Source organism: Enoplosus armatus, chromosome 23, assembly GCF_043641665.1.
Source record: "Enoplosus armatus isolate fEnoArm2 chromosome 23, fEnoArm2.hap1, whole genome shotgun sequence".
In the NCBI taxonomy this organism is placed as follows: Eukaryota; Metazoa; Chordata; class Actinopteri; order Centrarchiformes; family Enoplosidae; genus Enoplosus; species Enoplosus armatus.
In genome coordinates this window covers 10,978,725-10,998,874 of record NC_092202.1, presented here as the reverse complement: position 1 = coordinate 10,998,874, position 20,150 = coordinate 10,978,725, and the positions used below count along the sequence as shown (strand labels likewise).

The window sequence follows — 20,150 nt, the reverse complement described above, 5'->3', positions numbered from 1 at the left end:
CAATCACGGTGCACCAGTTAGGGGAAAGCAATGTATTTCATTACTGTGGGAGAGCACTTTGAGCAGATCTCACATTAAGCAACTGTCTCCTCATCTCATGTTTGAACAGATAAAAAGGTTATAGCAAAAGTAAATCATGGAGGAGATATTTCGATAAAAAGGGCTTAAACACTCTCATCTCCCAGTATATATCGTGATGCTATTATGATACTGACCAGAGAGAGATGATATGAATTCAGCTTAGCCATGTTTGAGCAGTTACATTAAAAGTAAATCTTTGAAGAGAGACTGTGAAAACTCGTGGTGAACTCAATCCGTCACTCTGGAGGAAATTTGTTGAATAGGTGCCAGGGAAGCTCCTTGTCCCTGTATGTCTCATTATACTGTGAACCATTTCTGAAAGGGGAAAGTGCTTTGATTAAGGGACATAAATGCCTTTTTATATTTAAAGACTTGAGAAAAAAATTCAGCTTACACTCGTGTTAAAATTATGACCATGCATAACACAACCTCACCGGTAGCTTACCACTGCTGCAGCGTCTCACTGGGTGTATGCAGTCCAATGGGGCGATCGCTCAGGCTTTCAAAATGTGTGATAAATCTCCTTTTTTAGGGATTGGGAAGCTCTCAGCACAGTCAGACATGTCTATATGTTTCATTGATAAAAGAGCACACACTGAGCCTTCCATCAGGTTTTTTTCTGAGTACTTCTCTCGGCTTCATCAGTGTGAGAAACAGGAAACTGTGCAAAACAGTCAATAAAACCTGATGGAAAGCATGCTTTGAGACCATTTAACGACTGAACATTAAAGATGTTAATTTACTCTGAGCTTCCTGTTTTCTAAACTGAGACTTATCATGGTTTTCGAAAGCCTCATTGAAGCAGAGAAGCAGCAGCAGTGGGGTTTTCAAAACTAAAACTGTTGGTTGCATTATGCTTCAATATGAATGATACGGTTTGGGCTAAAACAGTGAACATGCACTTTAAAACAATTTGTAGTAAGATCAAATAATATCATAACTTTCTGTATAACGCTTCAACTGACTATTTTTCAGCACAGCGTATAATTATTCTTAACTGAGCCGACAATGTGGTAAACACTGTGCAAATGCTGCAGCTGAAGCAGTAAACACTGTAGAATAACTGGGCCCTGAATGATAAAAACGACAAAAGTGAATACATCTTACTTTGCATCTTCCTTCTAAGCTCTCTCATAAAGCGCTAATGTTTGAATTGCAGTGGGAGACAAGGTTTGAAATCTTCTGTCAATGAAAGCTCTTGAAGTTTAAGCAGTCTTCTGTCTTCATAAAGAAGTCAGCGAAAGTGAATATATGCTCGCCCCTCTCCCGTTTATACAACAACGGCAAGAGTACATCATTGAAATCAAATCTAAAACAGGAGTTGGTGAAGTTTAAACGCCTCCTGACATAATGATTCTGTAATGGGCTGATATTGTGAGCTGAGCAGTGAAAGATTCTTTCTTAGTTAAGGAAAGTTGCGGGGAGAGCGTGTGAATCATCGCAGAGAAATATATTATGCTAGTGGATCCTCTGGAGGCGACAGTAGTTGCTGCATGATATGATTATGAGTCAGAGAAAACAGAATAGTGCTTTCTCGTAATTATTTAAACAATTAAAGGCAGAATAAATTCTAGAAAGAGATATCCCCCTGAAAGCTTCCTGCGACTTTACTAGTTTACAGTATAATGAAATTCCTGTGAATATTAATATTTTTATGTTAATTTGACTAGTTAAGTAGGAACAACAAAGCAGTTAGAACACAAAGTAATGAATCTGCCACTAAGCCTTTTGACACATAGTACTTTTTCTCATGACGGTAAATGTTCATTTCAATTGGCTGTTGTTGCTTTTCCTACAGAGAAAAATGTCTGTATTATCACTTGTTTTTACAGCAGTTAAACTTAGTTTCAAGCCCCACATGGGGATCCATTTGCTGAAGTTCTGTAGCTGAGCATGACCTATGAATCCTCTGAAGTGGGATTAAAGTAAAATCTGATATTTTACACTTTTTTTAAATAGATTTTCATTTTTTTTATTCTGTTTGTTGGGAAACTCATGAGTTCCTCTGTCTCTTCTATCTCCCTCTTTCCCTTTCATTCTTCCTGCAAAGCACTTTATAATGTCTGATTTGAAAAGTGCAATATAGATGATGTAGAAGTTTGCTTGCTACAGAAAATGGTCAAAATCAAAGCAGCAGCGATATCCAGACTTTTAGTTCCTAGTATGGGTCAAGCTCCACCAACACTGGATCCTACCTATATAATAATGCAACTCAGTAGACTCTTTCCTCCATGCCTGCTAAATGCCCACAGCTTTCAAGCATTATGCCTCTTCTTCATAACACAGACATTTTGTTAAATGTTTTGAGTCTCAAGACCAATGGGACACTTTATAAGGTATCTCCAGAGCCACACAATGTATGATGCAACTGTTTTCACAGGACTGATTTTACTCATCTGGAGGAGTTAACTTCATGTGTAAAGTCATTGGAGTGCCACCGCTCTAATAAGAGCATGTTGTAATCTTCTGCAGTTCATCTCAGGATAATGTGTGGATATCAGACAGTTTGTTTCCCATCCCCACTGTCAAACAATCTTTCATTCACTCAGCGTTCATTACCCAAAGTTCCCAGATTCACTAGTTGCCAGCCATGCTCTCGCCTGATATTGATTTAGGTTGTGAAACACAAATTAGACTACCATGCTGCAGTAAAAAGTTCAGCTCTGGCACACACTGTCCCACAGTGACCGCTTGTAACTATACCCTTTAAACAGTTCCTCATAAATCACTAAATGACCACGAGAGGAATAACTACCGTGCCTCTCTTGATAGGAGGTCCCTATACAATGCACTTTTATTACCAAGTGATCAGAGATAGAGAATATTACACTCGGCTGTGCTCGAATCACTTAGAACCAAAATAAATCACTAAAGGGAGATGACCACGTGAGGACTGAACGCTGTTACCCTGACACATTGTCCCTATGCAAGAATCTTTTTTTACACAGAGGGATCTTAGATAGGGAATATTGCTTTCACATGTTTCAGCTGCTTAGAGGCAGAATGAATCATTGAGGAGATTAAGCCTGTGAAAGCCCTTTGAGGATTAAGTCCCTTCCTGATATAGCGTTTCTCCCTACGCCATGGAAGATACAGTAATGTGAACTGGGTCACATAATGTATCTATATGGTTCCCCATATCTGTTTCGCAATTGCCAAATTTATCAGATGGCAAAGCAGCACATTCTTAATGACTAATTGTGCGTGTTGTTCTGCCCTGCAGTTGTATAATCAGTGTTTCAGAATACTTCTGCATGCACATAAGGAACGAGAGCTGTTTCTTGGTACAGGCAGGAGACACTCGAGCATGAACCAGCACAAAGGCAAATCAGCCAATCCAGAACAATAAAGTGGAATCACAGATGACATAAAAATTGATCCGGCAGGATAAACTGTCTGATGCATCAGGGCCATAATTGCACACTTAAGCAAAAATGCTGATAACTGCCGAGATGTGTGTGTTTATATAACTCAACGATTCAAATTATGGATATAAATCCTTTTTATTCATCATGGGCTTTCCTTTATTGGTTCAATAGCTTGAGATAGAAGTTTATTTTATAGAACTTCATTTTCCCACCAGGGGAAATTTGGATAAAGAGTTTGCCAATATGAGACTGTACAAACTGTTTTATTATTGAGTTTTGTATAACATTTACTCTTGCCGTACATACCTACAAAAGATGTTTCAGGCCCATATATTCCCACAACATCTATTCCAGGAGACAATTTGTCCCAAAAGAAGTATTTTTTTCTTTCTTTAAACATTAAAGAAAGGGATGTTGAATACATTGGGCGGTGTGTAACAGGCTTGTTTCTATCTTTCTCTGTGATTTATTTCAGCTCATTTTCATGACAGATTGGAGGCTGCCTGTCTTTCCAAAGAACAGAGGCAGGCTGCAGCAGTGCCCTTGCCTAATGTTCTGATATGTGCGGCCAGCTGTCAGTCTTCATTCCTGTTATCAAATTTTTAGAGTAAATTCGGCTGTCCCAGATGAATTCCTCGCTCAGCATCATGTTTTGATATCTCACGTGCTATAAAACATTAATTCTAATATGTTTAACATCAGATAGGATTGCTTGGAGTCATTTCCGCTCCAAACCAGTAGTTTAAAAGATGCTGAAGTAGGCTGAAAGCCAAATCCGGAGGGGTGGGGGTGATAAGAATTTGATAAAGAGGGTTTTTCCTGCTTCTCCCAGAGTAGGGAACAAGCAGTTGTGCTTTGTATTCTCACCGTGTCCAAATGTATGAGTGCTCAGAAAATGAAATTTAATGATGGCAGTGTTGGATCAGCAGAAAGCCACTGGAGGCTTCAATATTTCTGGCTGATATGATAAACGGGTATGAGATTCGCTAATCTACTGCCCCCAGAAAGGGAAATGAGAGATTGCTATCTCTCTTTTTTTTCCGCCTCTTCCTCTGAAACATTTCTTAGATTTTAAAGTGACTTTAGAATGAAATGATGGAAGTGTTAGAATGAACAATGAATGTGCAAGTTCATCAGATATTTTATTTGAGCATCCATTAGTGTGTATTTTGTGTGTGTGCCATCTCGTCTGTGTATTTGAGGGTAATGTGATAAGTTTGAAATATTAGTTTTTGAGTCTAAAATTGAAGTCAAGGTTGGGATGACAACAGAAACAAACTTCCACTCCTGTGTGTGTGTGTGTGTGTGTGTGTGTGTGTGTGTGTGTGTGTGTGTGTGTGGTGTGTGGTGTGTGTGTGTGTGTGTGTGTGTGTGTGTGTGTGTGCGCGCGTGTATGCGTGTGTGTGTAGGTGCTACCTTTGATGTGGCCATGCGCTTCCTGTCAGAGTGTCCATGGAAGAGACTCCAGGAGCTGAGAGCTTTGATCCCAAACGTCCCGTTCCAGATGCTGCTGAGAGGGGCCAACGCCGTGGGCTACACCAACTACCCTGACAATGCTGTCTTTAAGTGAGTCATTCACACACACACATTTTATTTAATTCAGTTATTAAACAATAAAATGTAAGGCGTAACACGCAGAGTCTTACTTCAAATCTATACAGTTTATTTTGTATTGGCTTCCAAATCTATACACTCCTTCTAATAATGCGACGGAAACAGGCTGACAAACACAAAGCAGGGCTATAAATGTAGGTCTATCCACTAGCTTAATCTGCATTGTCTAATGAATGCATTGAACACTACAGACCACACATGTCGTGTTCAGTATGGAGAAGTCAGTCAATACTTATGTCCAAGCAGAGCCTTCATAACTCTGGAACAACTTTGTCAAATACAACATTTTGTATTTAATTGTTGGAAAACATCAGTTTGAAAAAGATTTTCTTGAAGAGAACAGACTTCTTCACTGGCTGTCACGTTATATAGAAAATGTCCCCCTGACTGGGTTGTTTCCATGGGAACAACTTGTGTGACCATCAACTTCATACATCATTTCATTTCATAAATTTTTTGTTTTTTGTGTAAGCACAGTCAGGCCTTTTGCATGGCTGAAATTGAAAATGATTGCCATCTGTGAATTATTACATGAACAATTCAGCAAAAACATAGAAAAGTAATTACTCCCAACAATACAGTATGTTAAAAATCAATGTGGAAGATTTTCTATGGACCAGAAAAGATGCAGGCTGAACCTTTGTTCACAAAAAACGCCCTTCATTTCCTTTTTGGATAACTTAACAAACACAGGGTCCTTTATAACTTTCTATTTCCAAAGCTTTCCAGCACGTCTTGTGGCCTTCCTCAGCAGATGGAGCTCCTCAGTTGAGAGCAAAAGTTGCTTCAAGCTTAATTATATTATTTATATATTTTGTATTCATTTTCAACCTGATTATAAAGATGAAACAAAGCATTTGCCTGTGAATATTTCACCTACATTCTGAATGGACATACTGTATGGCAGCTACTCACAAACCACACAACCGACACACACATTTAATCAGGTCAATTTGGTTGAAGTTTCCCGTTTCCATGCTCAGTGAGTAACAAACACACACACACACACACATCATTGATACAGATGTGCCCTGTAATGCATCGAGGGCCATAAATACTCTCATGCCTACACACATGCATACACAGGCCTCTAACACTTTTCCAAATGGACTCACGAGCTACCTCGATGATGTGGGTGAATCATGTACACACAAGCACACACACCTGCATGCAGTTCCACGCACAAACGCCAACAAGGACACACACACACACACACCCCCCCACATGCATAGTGTAACTCCCCTCAAATAAATTAGTAGTGGCTTTATGACTAATGCAGCTGTCCCCTCCTCCCTCCTTCCCATTGAATCACACTTGCAGAACTCCCCTATCCTCCCTGTTTCTTTGCTCCGATCATATAGTCATTATTTATCCCCACTCTTATGACTCCCGTTTTTTATGCCTCCATTCATCTCTCTGCATTACACACTTCTTCTTTCCCTCTTTTTAACTCCCTCTTTCTATCCCCACTGCTCTTCATCTCCCTCTCCCTCTGTGTGCCCCATAGGGGGAGTGCCATTGAGAATGAGCCCATGATTGTGATTAATGGCTTTGATCTCTCTCTCCCTCCTCGCTTCACTCCGTCACTCTCTCACCCTCGACGTTTCCTGTGCGGCAGCCCGCAGCCCGCAGCCTGAGCGTCTTTATTAACTAAATCAAATCAAAGTGTAATTTAATTTAATTTACTTGATCTAAAGTGCATATCACAGGGTCACAGTACAGTACACTCAGTACAGCATGAGGGATGTAAAATTTCAAAATATCTATTAAAACGGTCAAATGGTCGCTAACTAGATCCTCTTGTCAAACTAAACTCTCTGATTCACATGAACAATGATTACATCAGCTCCGAGTCAAGATATGTAGGACAGTACAGAGTTTTTGATTTGGTGCCAAACAGCGTCCACGAGACAGCACTTGTATGCATTGTAGTGCTAAATAAATACTGGACACGCAGGCACGGGACTGGTAATCCTCTCATGGCACAACATTAAGTGTGTCTGTTTATTTGGCAAAACAAAAGCTCTCAGTGTGTGTGTAAACACAGTAACACAGCTACAGTAAGCACTCACCCCAGTTATGAAAAACCTGATTAAGATACCAGGGCCAGGGCAATAATAGGAGGGATTTACCACTAGCAGCTCGGATAATGAGGCGGGTATACATTTCTCTCCAGTTATTGTGCTGTGTAAGCTCACTTTTCATGGAAATAGTGAGAATATTGTATTTACGCAGGTACAGCGATATTTATGAGTGGCAATACGGAGATGGATATAAACAGCTTATCCCAACCCGGATGTGTGCTATTATCTGGGATACACTGTGCATGAAGACGAACTCATTATATGTGTGAGAGTGATTGTGTGATCATCTTGCAGTGTGCAGTCTTGACAGTCTCTCTAACCTAGTTGTGTCTCTGATTTGAATGTGGATTTAAAATAAAGACTGTTTGCTAACATCCTCTTCCTGTCCCTCCACCCCTCATCCAGGTTCTGTGAGGTGGCCAAAGAGAATGGTATGGACATCTTCCGCGTGTTCGATTCCCTGAACTACCTGCCAAACATGCTGCTGGGCATGGAGGCTGCCGGAGCAGCAGGTGGCGTAGTGGAGGCTGCCATCTCGTACACAGGAGACGTCTCCGACCCAATGAGACAAAAGTACTCCCTGGACTACTACCTGAAACTGGCAGATGAGCTCGTCAAAGCCGGAACCCACATCCTATGTATCAAGGTGAGGAAGCAAAAATAGGACCTAGTGTTTAAAGTGCTGTCTTTGACTGCTGCTTGTTCTACAATGAGGCTGTGATAATCAAAATATTCTGGCACCTATTGTTTGCATGTGTGTGGAAATCCCTGTCTGCCACCAGAATAACATAAAACCAGCTGGAAAGAATCTCTGCAAGTACCTTTTTCACTCAGGCTTGTGTACACACTCTTTTACACACGTATCCACACGTTTGCATGTATGCCATCATAATGGGCCTGCGCTAATCACCAGCTTAACTTTTTGGCCGTCTGACATGGCGGTGACAGACTCCAAGTAGCATATGGATGCAAGCTTTCTTGTATTCGGATGGTTTAATCTGTGGTGAAACACCATTGGCAGGTAATACATTTAAAATGACTAATGGAATTCCTGATCATGTAAGCTGCAGTGTGTGAGTTTGTTTGACTTTTAAACTGCTTTACATATGTTTAAATATGTACTGCAACAACTACCACTACTACTTGTTGCTATTGTCACATTTGGCGCCACTACTACTGAAACACTACAATGTTGACTGATCAGTTATCTAAAAATAGATAAATAAATTCAGGTTTTCCAATAACTAACTTCACTAGTGTATCATGACGTAAAACCCTTTTTACAAACAAAACACATGCATGCGTTTTGATTAGCATTTTAATTGATAAAAATCTCTCACATGTTAACTGTTGAACACAGCTGAAGTTTTCTAACTTGCTCCCATTGAAGTAACTTGTATACTTGAGCCTCTTATCTAAATGAATAGACTGATAAGGCTCACATTGAATTAATTTCTTTCTTCAAGCGTGACAGAATATTTTCAAATGTGAAATGATAAACTCCCGCTCTACCGCAGTGTGAACCATCACATGCAACAGTGGCAATCTCACAAAAGGCCTACACAGTGAATGAGGTTAACTTTTAAAAGAGGAAATGAGCGTGCATTATAACATCACAGAGTGCAACTAAACATCTAAGCCCTGTCTGTGAACTTCTGTTAATATCAATTAAGATGTAAATGTATTATAATCATATAATCAGAGTGTCTGTGTAAAACCTCGACTGTTGTTGTTCAAAGTTATGATATTTAGACGTTTTTAGTAACATTTTTGTAGACTTGTCTTGAATAAACAACTAACTACAACTTGAACTAAACAAAATGAAGATCTGACTAAATGGCTTCAATTAAACCTCAAGGTGGCAGATTTAACTTCACATGAATGCTCTTTATCTTAGATACATTATATAAGATACAATGATTATTTGGAGTTTCAATAGTCAGTATTGTATTTGTGAACTTTCTGCCTCCATCGATTTGGCTGTTTTTTCTCGTCCAATTCCACCAAATGATCAGCACTTTGTGGTCTGTTCCAGTTTTTATGAGCAGCCTCAGGCCAATGCTGTGTGCACACTCTCTCACTAATGAGGACCAAAACAGGTGGTTGAAGTCAATCTTGTTTAACTTAGTTCAGGACCCTGTATCCAAAATTTAGAGGCGTTACAGAAAGCCACTTAAAACAGGATTAAAGCATCTAGAGAAAGGTCTCCTCCTGGGATCATTTATTCCCTGGTACATATATATATAAAACATATCTAATATTTTGGGATATTAAGCTTAATGGAATTGCTAGCAAATATTTGTTTATTGAATTGTGTCAGATGTCAACTTAACTTTCCATCTAATTTTTCCTTCAATCCTTTTACCCTTTCCTCCTTCTCAATCTCTTTGTATTACCAGGACATGGCCGGCCTGCTGAAGCCAGAGGCCAGCAAGCTTCTGATCGGCGCTCTGAGAGACCGTTTCCCAGAAGTACCCATCCATGTGCACACACACGACACAGCTGGAGCCGGCGTCGCCGCTATGCTGGCCTGTGCTGAAGCTGGAGCTGACGTAGTGGATGTGGCTGTGAGTGTTCATCATGTTTGTTCTCAGATCCCTCACGATACAGACAGACATGTTTGCTTTGGATGTCTAGATAAGGTCCAGTCCATGTTCTGCATGTTCTCTGATTCTTTATGTGTATTATTTTAAAAGCGTCTGAGAGGTTTTAAATCTTAACTCATTATCATAAAACAATGTAATGATGTTCTAATTTCTTCGTCAGGGTGATAGGAATGATAGGAAGCCTGTAGTGTAACCAGTACCAACCACTATTCACATTCAACTGAAATAATTATTTAGAGGCCCAGGTCCATCCATAAGCCTAACAACACAAACAATCATTTTCTACCAGTTGCTGCTGTACTGTGAAATGTCACTGAAACAAGGACGGAGCAATTGTTGAAGCCAGGAACATTTGCTTTACTGTGTTCACTGACGCATGCTGCCAGCACGGGCAGTTTCATTAATGCAATTGGCTGCTATTTGCAGTTTTGGGCCGTTCTGCTGTTTAGTTCCTTGTAAGGCTTCATGAAAGAAACAGCAGACTGTCCACCAAGGGTCAGACACACCCTCTAAAAACATTTGTTTGTATCGGTTCCATTAGTTTACTTGGTTAAACTTTGTCTTTTAACTCTGCCCGGGGGGAAGTATTTCTGATTCTGATTCTGATTCTGATAAAAGATTTTGGCACAGTAACACAGAAGATGAAGCATTCTGAAATGATATTTTGAATTGATAGGATTGATAGGCCAAGACCTGTTTTTGGAGGTACAAATCTTGCCCCTTCTGATGGGAAATTGCTGTCCCCCTTTTGCTTTAATGACAGCATGCACTCCAGCTGGCGTGGAAAAACCTGATGACCCATGTTATCCCAGCATGATTTGACAATGTTCCAAAGGGCTTCTTGTGTTTGGCTTTCTGAGGCTTCAAGTGCCCCCATAAATAGTTCAATGGGGTTGAGGTGACTGTGGAGGAAAAATCCATGACAGTCAAGACTCCTTGGTCTTCTTTGGTCTTCAAGTAGTTATTTCAAAGCTTTGAGGTATGTTTGGGGTCATTATCCTGCTGTAGTATGAATCCCTCTCCACAAAGATGCAAACCAGAGGGTATAGCCTGTCTTTGAAGAATGGGGTGGTACTTCTCCTTGTTCAGGGTGTAGTCGATTCAGTGCAGGTGTCCAACTCCAGAGTAGGTTTTGTCAAACAGTATTCATATTGATTGCCACTCTGTAGGTCGACTCTATGGCCGGAATGACCTCTCAGCCCAGCATGGGAGCCATGGTGGCCTGCGCCAAGGGGACCAAGCTTGACACCGGTAAGTGACCAGCCTGATGCTCACCAGCCTGTCAACATCACCAGACAACAGACAATAGTTTGTTTAAAAAATATTGCAATATCTCTTAGAGGAAAGGTAGAATTTTTGTAGAAGAGGAGCAAAGGATCAACACTAAATGTTATTTCATTATTCTCATCAGTTTAATCCAGTAAAATCAATCATTAAGAACAAGTTGGAAAGAATATGTTGGAACAAACACCTTCAGATATCCACTTAAAGCTTTAATTGCAGTATGTAGTTTAATAGACAGACCATCCCCTGGATCACCAGTCTCGCTCAGAGATGATTTCTTAGTGTATGTCTCCTACTACACATGAGGAAAAAACTAAATCAATCCACAAATCAATAAATGACAGAGCGCATCACTAATTATGGCCCTAAGTCAGAAAGACAGATGCATTCTGCTCAGCGATAACTAACACAGCCAATTATGAGAGGACGATGGTGCCACAAGGAATGTGACAAGGAGGGAGTCCACGCAAGGGTTATACTTACTTCAATAAAATCTGATGCTGTTGAACAGTTCTTGATCAATTAAATGAACAGTTCAGACAGTTGTGAGGCATGATTTATTTGATGATTATAAAATATTATAAAAAATATGTAAAAAATATTGGTTGTAGCCATAAGTAAGGTGGTCTTATATTCATCATAGCATGCTAAAAACTGAAACCTGCATAGCCTCAGTTTTCTATTTTGACCAGTGAGCAGCTCTCCCTGGAGCATTTAGAGGTTAAAGGTTTTTTCTAAGGCATCATCGACATGGCTGTTGGTTGCTCATTTGCTTTCCCCACCCACGTTCTGCCAGGTCCTGTCAGAGATCTCTCAGTCACAAGCCTGCTCCTCTTCACTCAGGACCACTACTTGTTTTATTTAGTCTTCTCAACCGATAAGCAGAGGGATGGATTTATAATGTGTCCATTCCCCTTTGGGTTTGCTGTCGTCCAGAGTGTTCTGCTCAATGTACTTTTCATGGGCTGTGAAAAAGCTGGAGCCCCTCCCACCTCTGATAACTGACCGGGCTCAGTGACATCGGCCTCCCACAGTGATGGCTGCAGAGTGTAAATTATGTTAAAGCAACCGGTTGAAAAACTGCTGATAAAAATTGAAGGAACATGAAACGGGCTAAAGGAATTAAAGCTGATGTGAAGTTTACTGCTTAGTTATGTAGAGAAATGCTATTGGGAAAACCCACTCAGCTCTACTAACTAGATCTGATAGCTCATTTCCATTACTCAGAACCAGCAAATGCCCTGCTAATTTTGTTTACACTAAATTCACACTACACAGCTAATGTACTGTCTGCTGCTGCAGTGCAGGACACTATTAACATTATAAGCTGTTTGTTGCTGTATGGCGGCTAAATGCAGCCAATTTTTTAATGGACAATTTGGTGTACGCCAAGTCCTCCTTGTGTTCTGCTCTGGTGATGGAGGTACAGATAGTTGCCTGCCTCCAGGAAGAAGAGAGACATTATTTCCCATCAGCTCGGTCTTTAGAGAAAACCCTCACTAATGCCTATCAATGAGCGGTTGTGTCCCATGGGAAAATGATTATTCCTGTTGCCAATATTCTGTAGCACAGAACCATCAGTCTGTAGTGAAACTGATTCTTTCTTCATTCTCTTCACACCTTGTGCACGTGTATTGATACATTCTCATGGAAGCCACGCTGCATGGTCTGGAGTGGGTTCATGCTTTTGTTGTGCTATGTTAGCAAGCTTGCATGTAATGCTGTTTGGAAAATCATGGAGGCTAACTGCAAATTGTGCTGTTTTCCCTTTAAAACCATTTGTGTATCTTGGAGGAAAATTCCACCTTAAAACATTTAAACTGTGTGACTTGTGCTTTGAAAGGAAAACCTCACACTTCACTGCTGCTCTCTACGTCTACACATTTAACCCACAGCTGAGTGCAACAGGTTCACATCCTTCTCTGGAGCTGGCAAATATTGTTCTGGGCAACTAGGAAACATGACATTTTATAGCATCAAAGTATCAGAGGGAGAGAAACTCTCCCATCATTTAGACACAGTCCAGTTTAGTGACAGAATATCAATTTGTGAGCATACAGTACCCAGAAAAAGTAGAGAGGGAGAGGGAGGCAAGGTCGTTACTGAAGAGCGAGAGGTTTTCAAGTGTGTCAGTTTATTCATGGAATTTCAATTTGCTTCACTTGAGACTTAGATTGGGATGCAGGATGTCTCTCAAACACACTCACACACGTGTGTGCATACTTGTACTCTATCCTGATGTGACCCTGGTCCATGCATTATGCATACACAGCAGACAAACTCCTTCTCACTTCCAGATTCTTTTATACCTGTCACCTTGTGCTCGTCTGTTCCTTTCAGCTCTTCCTTCTCCGTTTGCCTATCTCACTACTTTTGTAATCAAGCGCAGCACTGCCTTGGATACTTCCATACCTTCCTGACCTTAGTCTGTTTACTTCACTTTCCCTCACTCCCCCCCCTCTTTCTCCCGTCTCTGTTACACAGCAGTAATCAGTGCTGTGCAGTGTGCTCTGCCTCCTCTATCTCCCTCCCTCTCCCTGCTCTTGTGCCTTTTCCTATCACCCCCGCTTCTTTCGCATTGTCTCTCCATCCTCCTCCTCTTCCCTCCCTCTCACTCAGTGACAAAGCAATTAACAGCACTTTACATGCCTATTTCACTCCCTCAAACTCGCTCTGTCTTTGCTCTTTCCCTTCCACTCCCTCATTATCTTCCACAGTATCTCTTTGTCCTGAAGGAATGGCAAAAGCAACACTTCTCTGGTTAATTCATTCGTCTTTAAGCTGTCAGTTTATCTATTCAGTCAGCCTCAGTGTGTGTGCGCACACACCCATGCATTTTAAAAGTCATACATATTCACAGACACTCATGCAGTTGAATGATGGCACACATTAAAGTGGCCCTTGTGTTTATTTGACACAGCATTTACTGCTACCTTGTCTCGTGCATGGATAAGGAATTTTCTGCTGCCACAACAATGCAGTCATCAAACACAGAGGAATGTACACACACCACACACAGCGTAGATATTATTATATGTACACACTCAAACCACTGAACCCAGACAGAGGCAGGTGAGCTTACACATTTAGCTTCTTGTTTACCTCCCTCATCTCTCCCTTTCATCTGTTTGCGTTCAATTTTCCCTTCTTTTCTCCGTGAATCTCCTCGTGTCTCATCTGTCTTCATCTACGGTCTTGGTTAGCTCTTATCGTCTCATCAGCCACAAACTGTGTCTGTGGCTGTCTTTCTATAACTGTGTGTATCTGTGCACTCTGTATAAGCTTATGAACTCAAATATGTGTGTGTGTGTGTGTGTGTGTGTGTGTGTGTGTGTGTGTCTCTGTCTATTTGTCTCCTGCATTAGTGAGTTTGTGCTGCTAATGAGTTGTATATTGATGGCACTTTGTCACTGCCAAGCAGCCATCTAAATGACTGATATATGTACCTGCATGTCTGTGGTAGACATACACATGCGATGGTGGGGCAGTGATTGATGATTTGGGCCAGCAATCTAGAAAAAAACATTGCTGTATTTACCTCCAAACCTCACAATCCACAACATTTGTAGCTGTGTATATTATATGTATAGGATGCATGGTAAACTACACCTTTTAAATCCCAGAAGGCAAGTTGGGTCATCACAATAGCAGAAAATGATGTGGATAAAACACAATATTGGTGCGCCCGCTTCATTACGGCCAACTTTGCTGTTGGTCGAGGAATATGCTCCTGCCATCTCTCCTCGCCAAAGCACTTTTCAGATAACTGGAGTGAGTTGATTCAACTTAACTTTCTGCTTTCACGGGACTTTCCAGCTCACACAGGTGTGGTGTTTGCCTACTTTAAACTTTTCCTCAGGGAACTGCAGGCTTGTGGAAAGAAGTTTTTTTTTCTGGCAGATGCTGTAGCTCAGTTGCAAAAAAGTCTGTTTCAAACCCCACTCTAAAATACATGTGGTGGAAGAAGTACTCACAATCTTAGTCAAAGTGCAAATACAACAATCTAAATAAACAGTACAGACGTATTAACAGCTAAATGCACTTAAAATATGAAAAGTAAAAGTGCTCATTCTGTAGTAAAATGTCCCCTGTGACTGATATATTATTATATATGACATTATTAGATTAACACTGATGCATCAGTGTGTAAGCAGCATTTTACTGTTGTAGCTGGTCGAGGTGGAGCTAGTTTAAACTACTTTATATACTGTTAGGTAGTTTCGTCCAGTGGTTCCCAACCTGGGGGTCGGGCCCCTCCAAAGGGTCACCAGATAAATCTGAGGGGTCATGAGATGATAAACGGGGTAGGAAAAGAAAAGGGCCTCAATTAGACACTGCTGGTGAGAGGTCACAAGCCGAAAACCTTTGGAAGCACTGGTTTAATCTTTATCAATGTGTATTTTGTAGTTTTTGTATTATATGTTTATTCATATAAAATCTTTAATGTGAAAAGTAACTACAGCTGTCTGATAAATGAAGTACAGTATTTAAGTAAGTGTACTTAGTTACTTTTGACCACTGAGAAAGATAAAGATACTACAACTACTGCCTTTATTCAGGCACTGGCCTCACAATTGAAGCCGGTTGAACAACCATTTATTTTTGCCCCCCATTACCATATTAGACCAAATGTGGACAATGTGATGTTATATCGAGATATTTCCAGCACAGCTACAGCAGAGTTAAATGGGTTTTAGTGTCAGCTATCAGTCAGAGAGCTACAGCATGTCCTCTTTTAAAGAATTGTCGTTTTACACCAATATTTAACAATCTATCACAAAAGAATCAGACATAGCAGTTTTCTTTTACACACAGTAGTAAAAGTAAAGTGTACCCAGATAAGAGTGTTATGTATCCGCAGTTCTGTATAGGAGCAGAGCTGGGAGAACTCACAGTTACTGCTACTTATCTGTTTTGTCCACTACCTCAAAGCCATGAGTACATGAAGGGACTCAACAGAAGCTGCTGTCGCACTGAACGTGCCATCACTTCCCCTTGTAAATAGAGACTGTAATTTCACAATGGAAGCACAAATGAAAAGCTACAAAAAAAATGATGTTCCCAAACAAAGAAGGAAATGGACCTAATTACTGACTGGCTTGGCAGGCAGCTGACTTTGAGGAGCAACCACATGCACATTCATTTCACATTCATTTCACAGTAGCTCCATTTCCCCGCCAAGATCACAGCGGAAGCACGCAAACACTTTTTTTGGAGTACGTACTCGGTTTCAATCCTAAAAATTCAAGCTCGTCACTTAGTTGTTGTGGATGTGACGAGCCAAGTTTGTCTCATTAAAATGGGTGATTTTTGTCATCATTAACCAAAAGCTCAGTGTACTGCCATTTCTGTCATGGCATTAAAGCAGATTTTTTCCTTTCAATGTAATCAGCTTTAGCACACCTTAACTGGCTGCAGCAGAATGTCATGAATATGAGCAACAGATGTTTTCTTTTTTTTTTTTTTTTAAAGAGCGGCTGTGATGTGGCAAAGGGAAGATGTTAATGCAGAGTGAATTCTTAAGCGCACTTACAGGCTAATAGTAGACTTAACTACTTAACCGCCACTGTAGCTCAGGCATGTTCAAGCTTTTCTGGCCTGTAGTACCAAACTTTTCTTGACTTAATGCAATTCTTAAGACTTGTCAAAAATGTGAGCTCCTGGCAGATTTTATACAGCAGAAATGTCTCTGCTGACATTTTGGTTTCTCCTGCTGACTAGTTTGAGAATGAGGGTCGTGGTGTAGTAAAGCATAAAAACCAGCTGTACTGTGGTTGGAGACATCCACACCTACCTGATGGGTAGGACTTGTTCTGGTGGACTAAAGTACTCAGCACAGTGTCAAAACTGTGAAGTTTCACATCATGTTTATATTTCCGTACATTCAAATCAACAGCATAAACCCAGTACTGCCACAATTTGCTAGCTGGCACAATTTCTGAGGTGACTAATTGAGGTAAGTGGCAGGTGGCCACATAAGCTTCCACAACAAGTCCACTATATTTATAGTGAATAGAGAGGGCGCAAATGATCAGGAAAGTTACAGATTTTAGCTGTAAAGCTGAATTTCATTTTTATGCACACATGAATATCAGACATAATTATAATAAACCAATTCAACAAATTAATAAGTCAACTTATTTATAAGGCTTTTATGCTTCCATGCTTCAGATATATATATTATATATGAAAACACAAAAATATTATTCCATATTTGCTGTTGCCACTCACTACATTGTTGTCAAGTCTCATTAACATGGTGATCATTGATTTGGTGATCATTTTGCTCCGCTCTGTTGCAGGCATCGCTCTGGAGAAGGTGTTTGACTACAGTGAATATTGGGAAGTAGCCAGAGGCCTGTACGCTCCATTCGACTGCACGGCCACCATGAAATCTGGCAACGCTGATGTCTACGAGAACGAGATACCCGGAGGACAGTACACCAACCTTCACTTCCAGGTACTGTCAGCCATTCCGCTCGGGTTTTATTGTGTTTTGTGTAAATTCATTTCACAAAGCTCTTTGCCACATTTTTAGCACTTGAGCTCATTTGTATTCACTGTTGTTGCATAAAACTCCACCTCACTGCACCTATGAAGTGTTTGTGCACCTTTTTTTTTTACTGTAATTGACAGTTTAATTTATGAACTGTCAACATAGAAGTTTTCAGACATGTGCCGTCTGAGTTTTAAAAACCTAAAATATTCTGGAGAAAAATAGACTAGATGTTCTCCTACTTCTGACAAAGTATGAATAAGACATTACCTCTTATAGAGATCCACTTTTTTGGACATGTTTGTGTGTTTTAAAGCTACTGCAGATGCAAGAAATGGGACTAAAATGAAACCGAGGAAGTGCAGTTATCAGAAAGTGACTAAAACTGTTCCTTGAACAACTTATTTTGGTGTTTGTTAATGCTGTATGGTACATTAAGTTTACAACCATGAGTCTATCATGTCTACATTGTGCACAGTCACACTCTGAAAAGTGTCACAGACAATTTGAAAGCCCACTTGTGACCTGTTTATATTAGCGAGTGTTAAACAAATGCACTATGTACCAAATTACAGTTTACAGTGGGATATCGTACTGGCCCATCTGGCCTTTGCTAGAGGAGCGTCTTCGCCATAAATTTAAAAGCTGCGTGTGTCACTACACAAATTATAGCCTGAAATCACAGGTTGACACTGAATTGCCCAGAATGCCTTGACTTTTCCCATAAAAGGAGTAATAAAAAGATTATTTTGACTCTACTCATTCATGCTGTTATTTGTGGTTCATTGCAGGCTCACAGTATGGGACTCGGAAATAAGTTCAAGGAGGTGAAGAAGGCCTATACTGAAGCCAATAAACTACTAGGAGATCTCATTAAGGTGAGTCATGAAGATGAAACATCACAGTTCATTTTCACGCGTGTACCCATGCTGCACATTTGCTGCTTGCATCAGATAACATTAGTCAGTTTTACCAGTCTTCAGTGCTGGTAGCACAAAGATGTATCTGGCATGTTCGTGATATTCCTCCTTTAGCATCTCTCACACCAACTGTTTCTGCCAAGCTGCCCCTCTTCCTTCGCTTGGCTGAGCCCAACAATCCCAGATTAAGTTTGGTACATCCACTGTTCTGTGCTGTCTGGATTCACTTTCAGCCTCCACCTTTAGAGTTTTGCCTTTTCCCTAACTGGACATTTTAACTCTAACTTGGAAAACTGTACCTATGCTGTATTACCCTGCCACTTAACAGGTAGTTTTAACTTTTATTTCAGCAGGAGAGTTTTATTCAGCACTGACACTGAGTTTTGTGCTTTGTATTGCCCCACTCTTTGTTCATTTTGGGTAGAAACTCCAGTGAACTAGTTTGGGGTAGATTTCCTGAAGGCACATTATTCGTCTCCATCCTACCTTTTCGTTTTTTCATTATCTTTCATTAATTCCTTTGTTTTCCTCCCTTCATTATTTACCATCACAGCTTAGTAATAGATTCATCCCTCTTTCACTGTGTTCACATTCACTCTGTAATTGTTTTGTTCTTCACTTTGCATTCTCTTTCTTTATCACCTTTCTCTCTCTCATTCCATTGCTGATTTACACACATCTATTCCCCAGCCATCTTTCTTATTTTGCTCTCTCTTGCTATAGACATGCTCCCATGGACTTCCCATCACTTCCTCCTTTGCTCTCTTTTTTTTAATTCTCTTTGTGTCTCTCAATTTTCCTCCTCGTGTCCCCCCTTATTTTCTTTCCCCCTCTCTGTTCTCCTCATCAATTCCTCTCCCCCGACCTCCCGTATCCTCTCCCCATACTCTCTATCAATTCAATTAAGACTCGGCTGGCTTCACTGCGCAGGCCAATGTTGGCTTAATGTGCCTGCGGGTCCTGCTGTGCCCTCTGTTGTATCCTGTTAGCTTGACAACGGCTGCGTCTCTCACACCGTTGGCTTGTCGATAAGAGAGAAGGAGTGTGCTAGTCAGATAAAGATATAAAGTAGGCACACCACACACTGCACTGACAGTAAGCAGAGCAACCAAGGTATATACACTGACCATGCTCTCCCACACACACACACACATCCACAGCACTGCAAAAGCTGTGGGTGAAGGACTGCCTGTCAGAGGCCACTTTACACCAAATGTATAAAACACTAAGTATTTTTACAGGAAGGTATTTATCAAGTACACTGCCAACAACTCTAAAAAGTTTTAATGTTAATCATCATCAAAGCATTTGCATAAAAGTGATTTGCATTAATGTGATTACTTACTTTTCTAAGCTTAATAATTCTCATTACTCGTCTTTTTAGGGGGGGGCATGTCCTGAATTAAGAAATCAAAATATCTGTACCGGATGTCTCTGAATCGACAGAACTGCTTGATTAAAAATGAAAGAAAAGCCCAGACTTACAGGCTCATTGGCTCCCACTTAATTGCAATCGACATCAAAAGCAACTCAGGAGACTGTGCGACTTGTCAAAATGTATTTCCTAAAGTGTTCATAAGCCTGACTGTTTTATAGCTTAACATTAATTCCAGATGTGCAGCTGAGTATAATCGTTACATTGCTTGCTGAGCACCCAGTGCAAATTCACCAAATCTGCCAAAATCCATCGACTTGAT

The 20,150-nt window shown here is 40.5% G+C and overlaps 1 protein-coding gene across 1 annotated transcript in view; it reads left to right on the top strand.

The window, feature by feature from the left end:
• Window positions 1-20,150, top strand: part of LOC139305797 (pyruvate carboxylase, mitochondrial-like) — a 258,603-nt gene that overhangs the window by 214,150 nt on the left and 24,303 nt on the right. Inside the window, exons 16-21 of the mRNA XM_070929746.1 lie at window positions 4,859-5,015; window positions 7,553-7,793; window positions 9,547-9,714; window positions 10,923-11,004; window positions 17,340-17,497; window positions 18,325-18,411. Coding sequence (XP_070785847.1) covers window positions 4,859-5,015; window positions 7,553-7,793; window positions 9,547-9,714; window positions 10,923-11,004; window positions 17,340-17,497; window positions 18,325-18,411 — 893 coding nt within the window. The remainder of the gene's footprint in view (window positions 1-4,858; window positions 5,016-7,552; window positions 7,794-9,546; window positions 9,715-10,922; window positions 11,005-17,339; window positions 17,498-18,324; window positions 18,412-20,150) is intronic.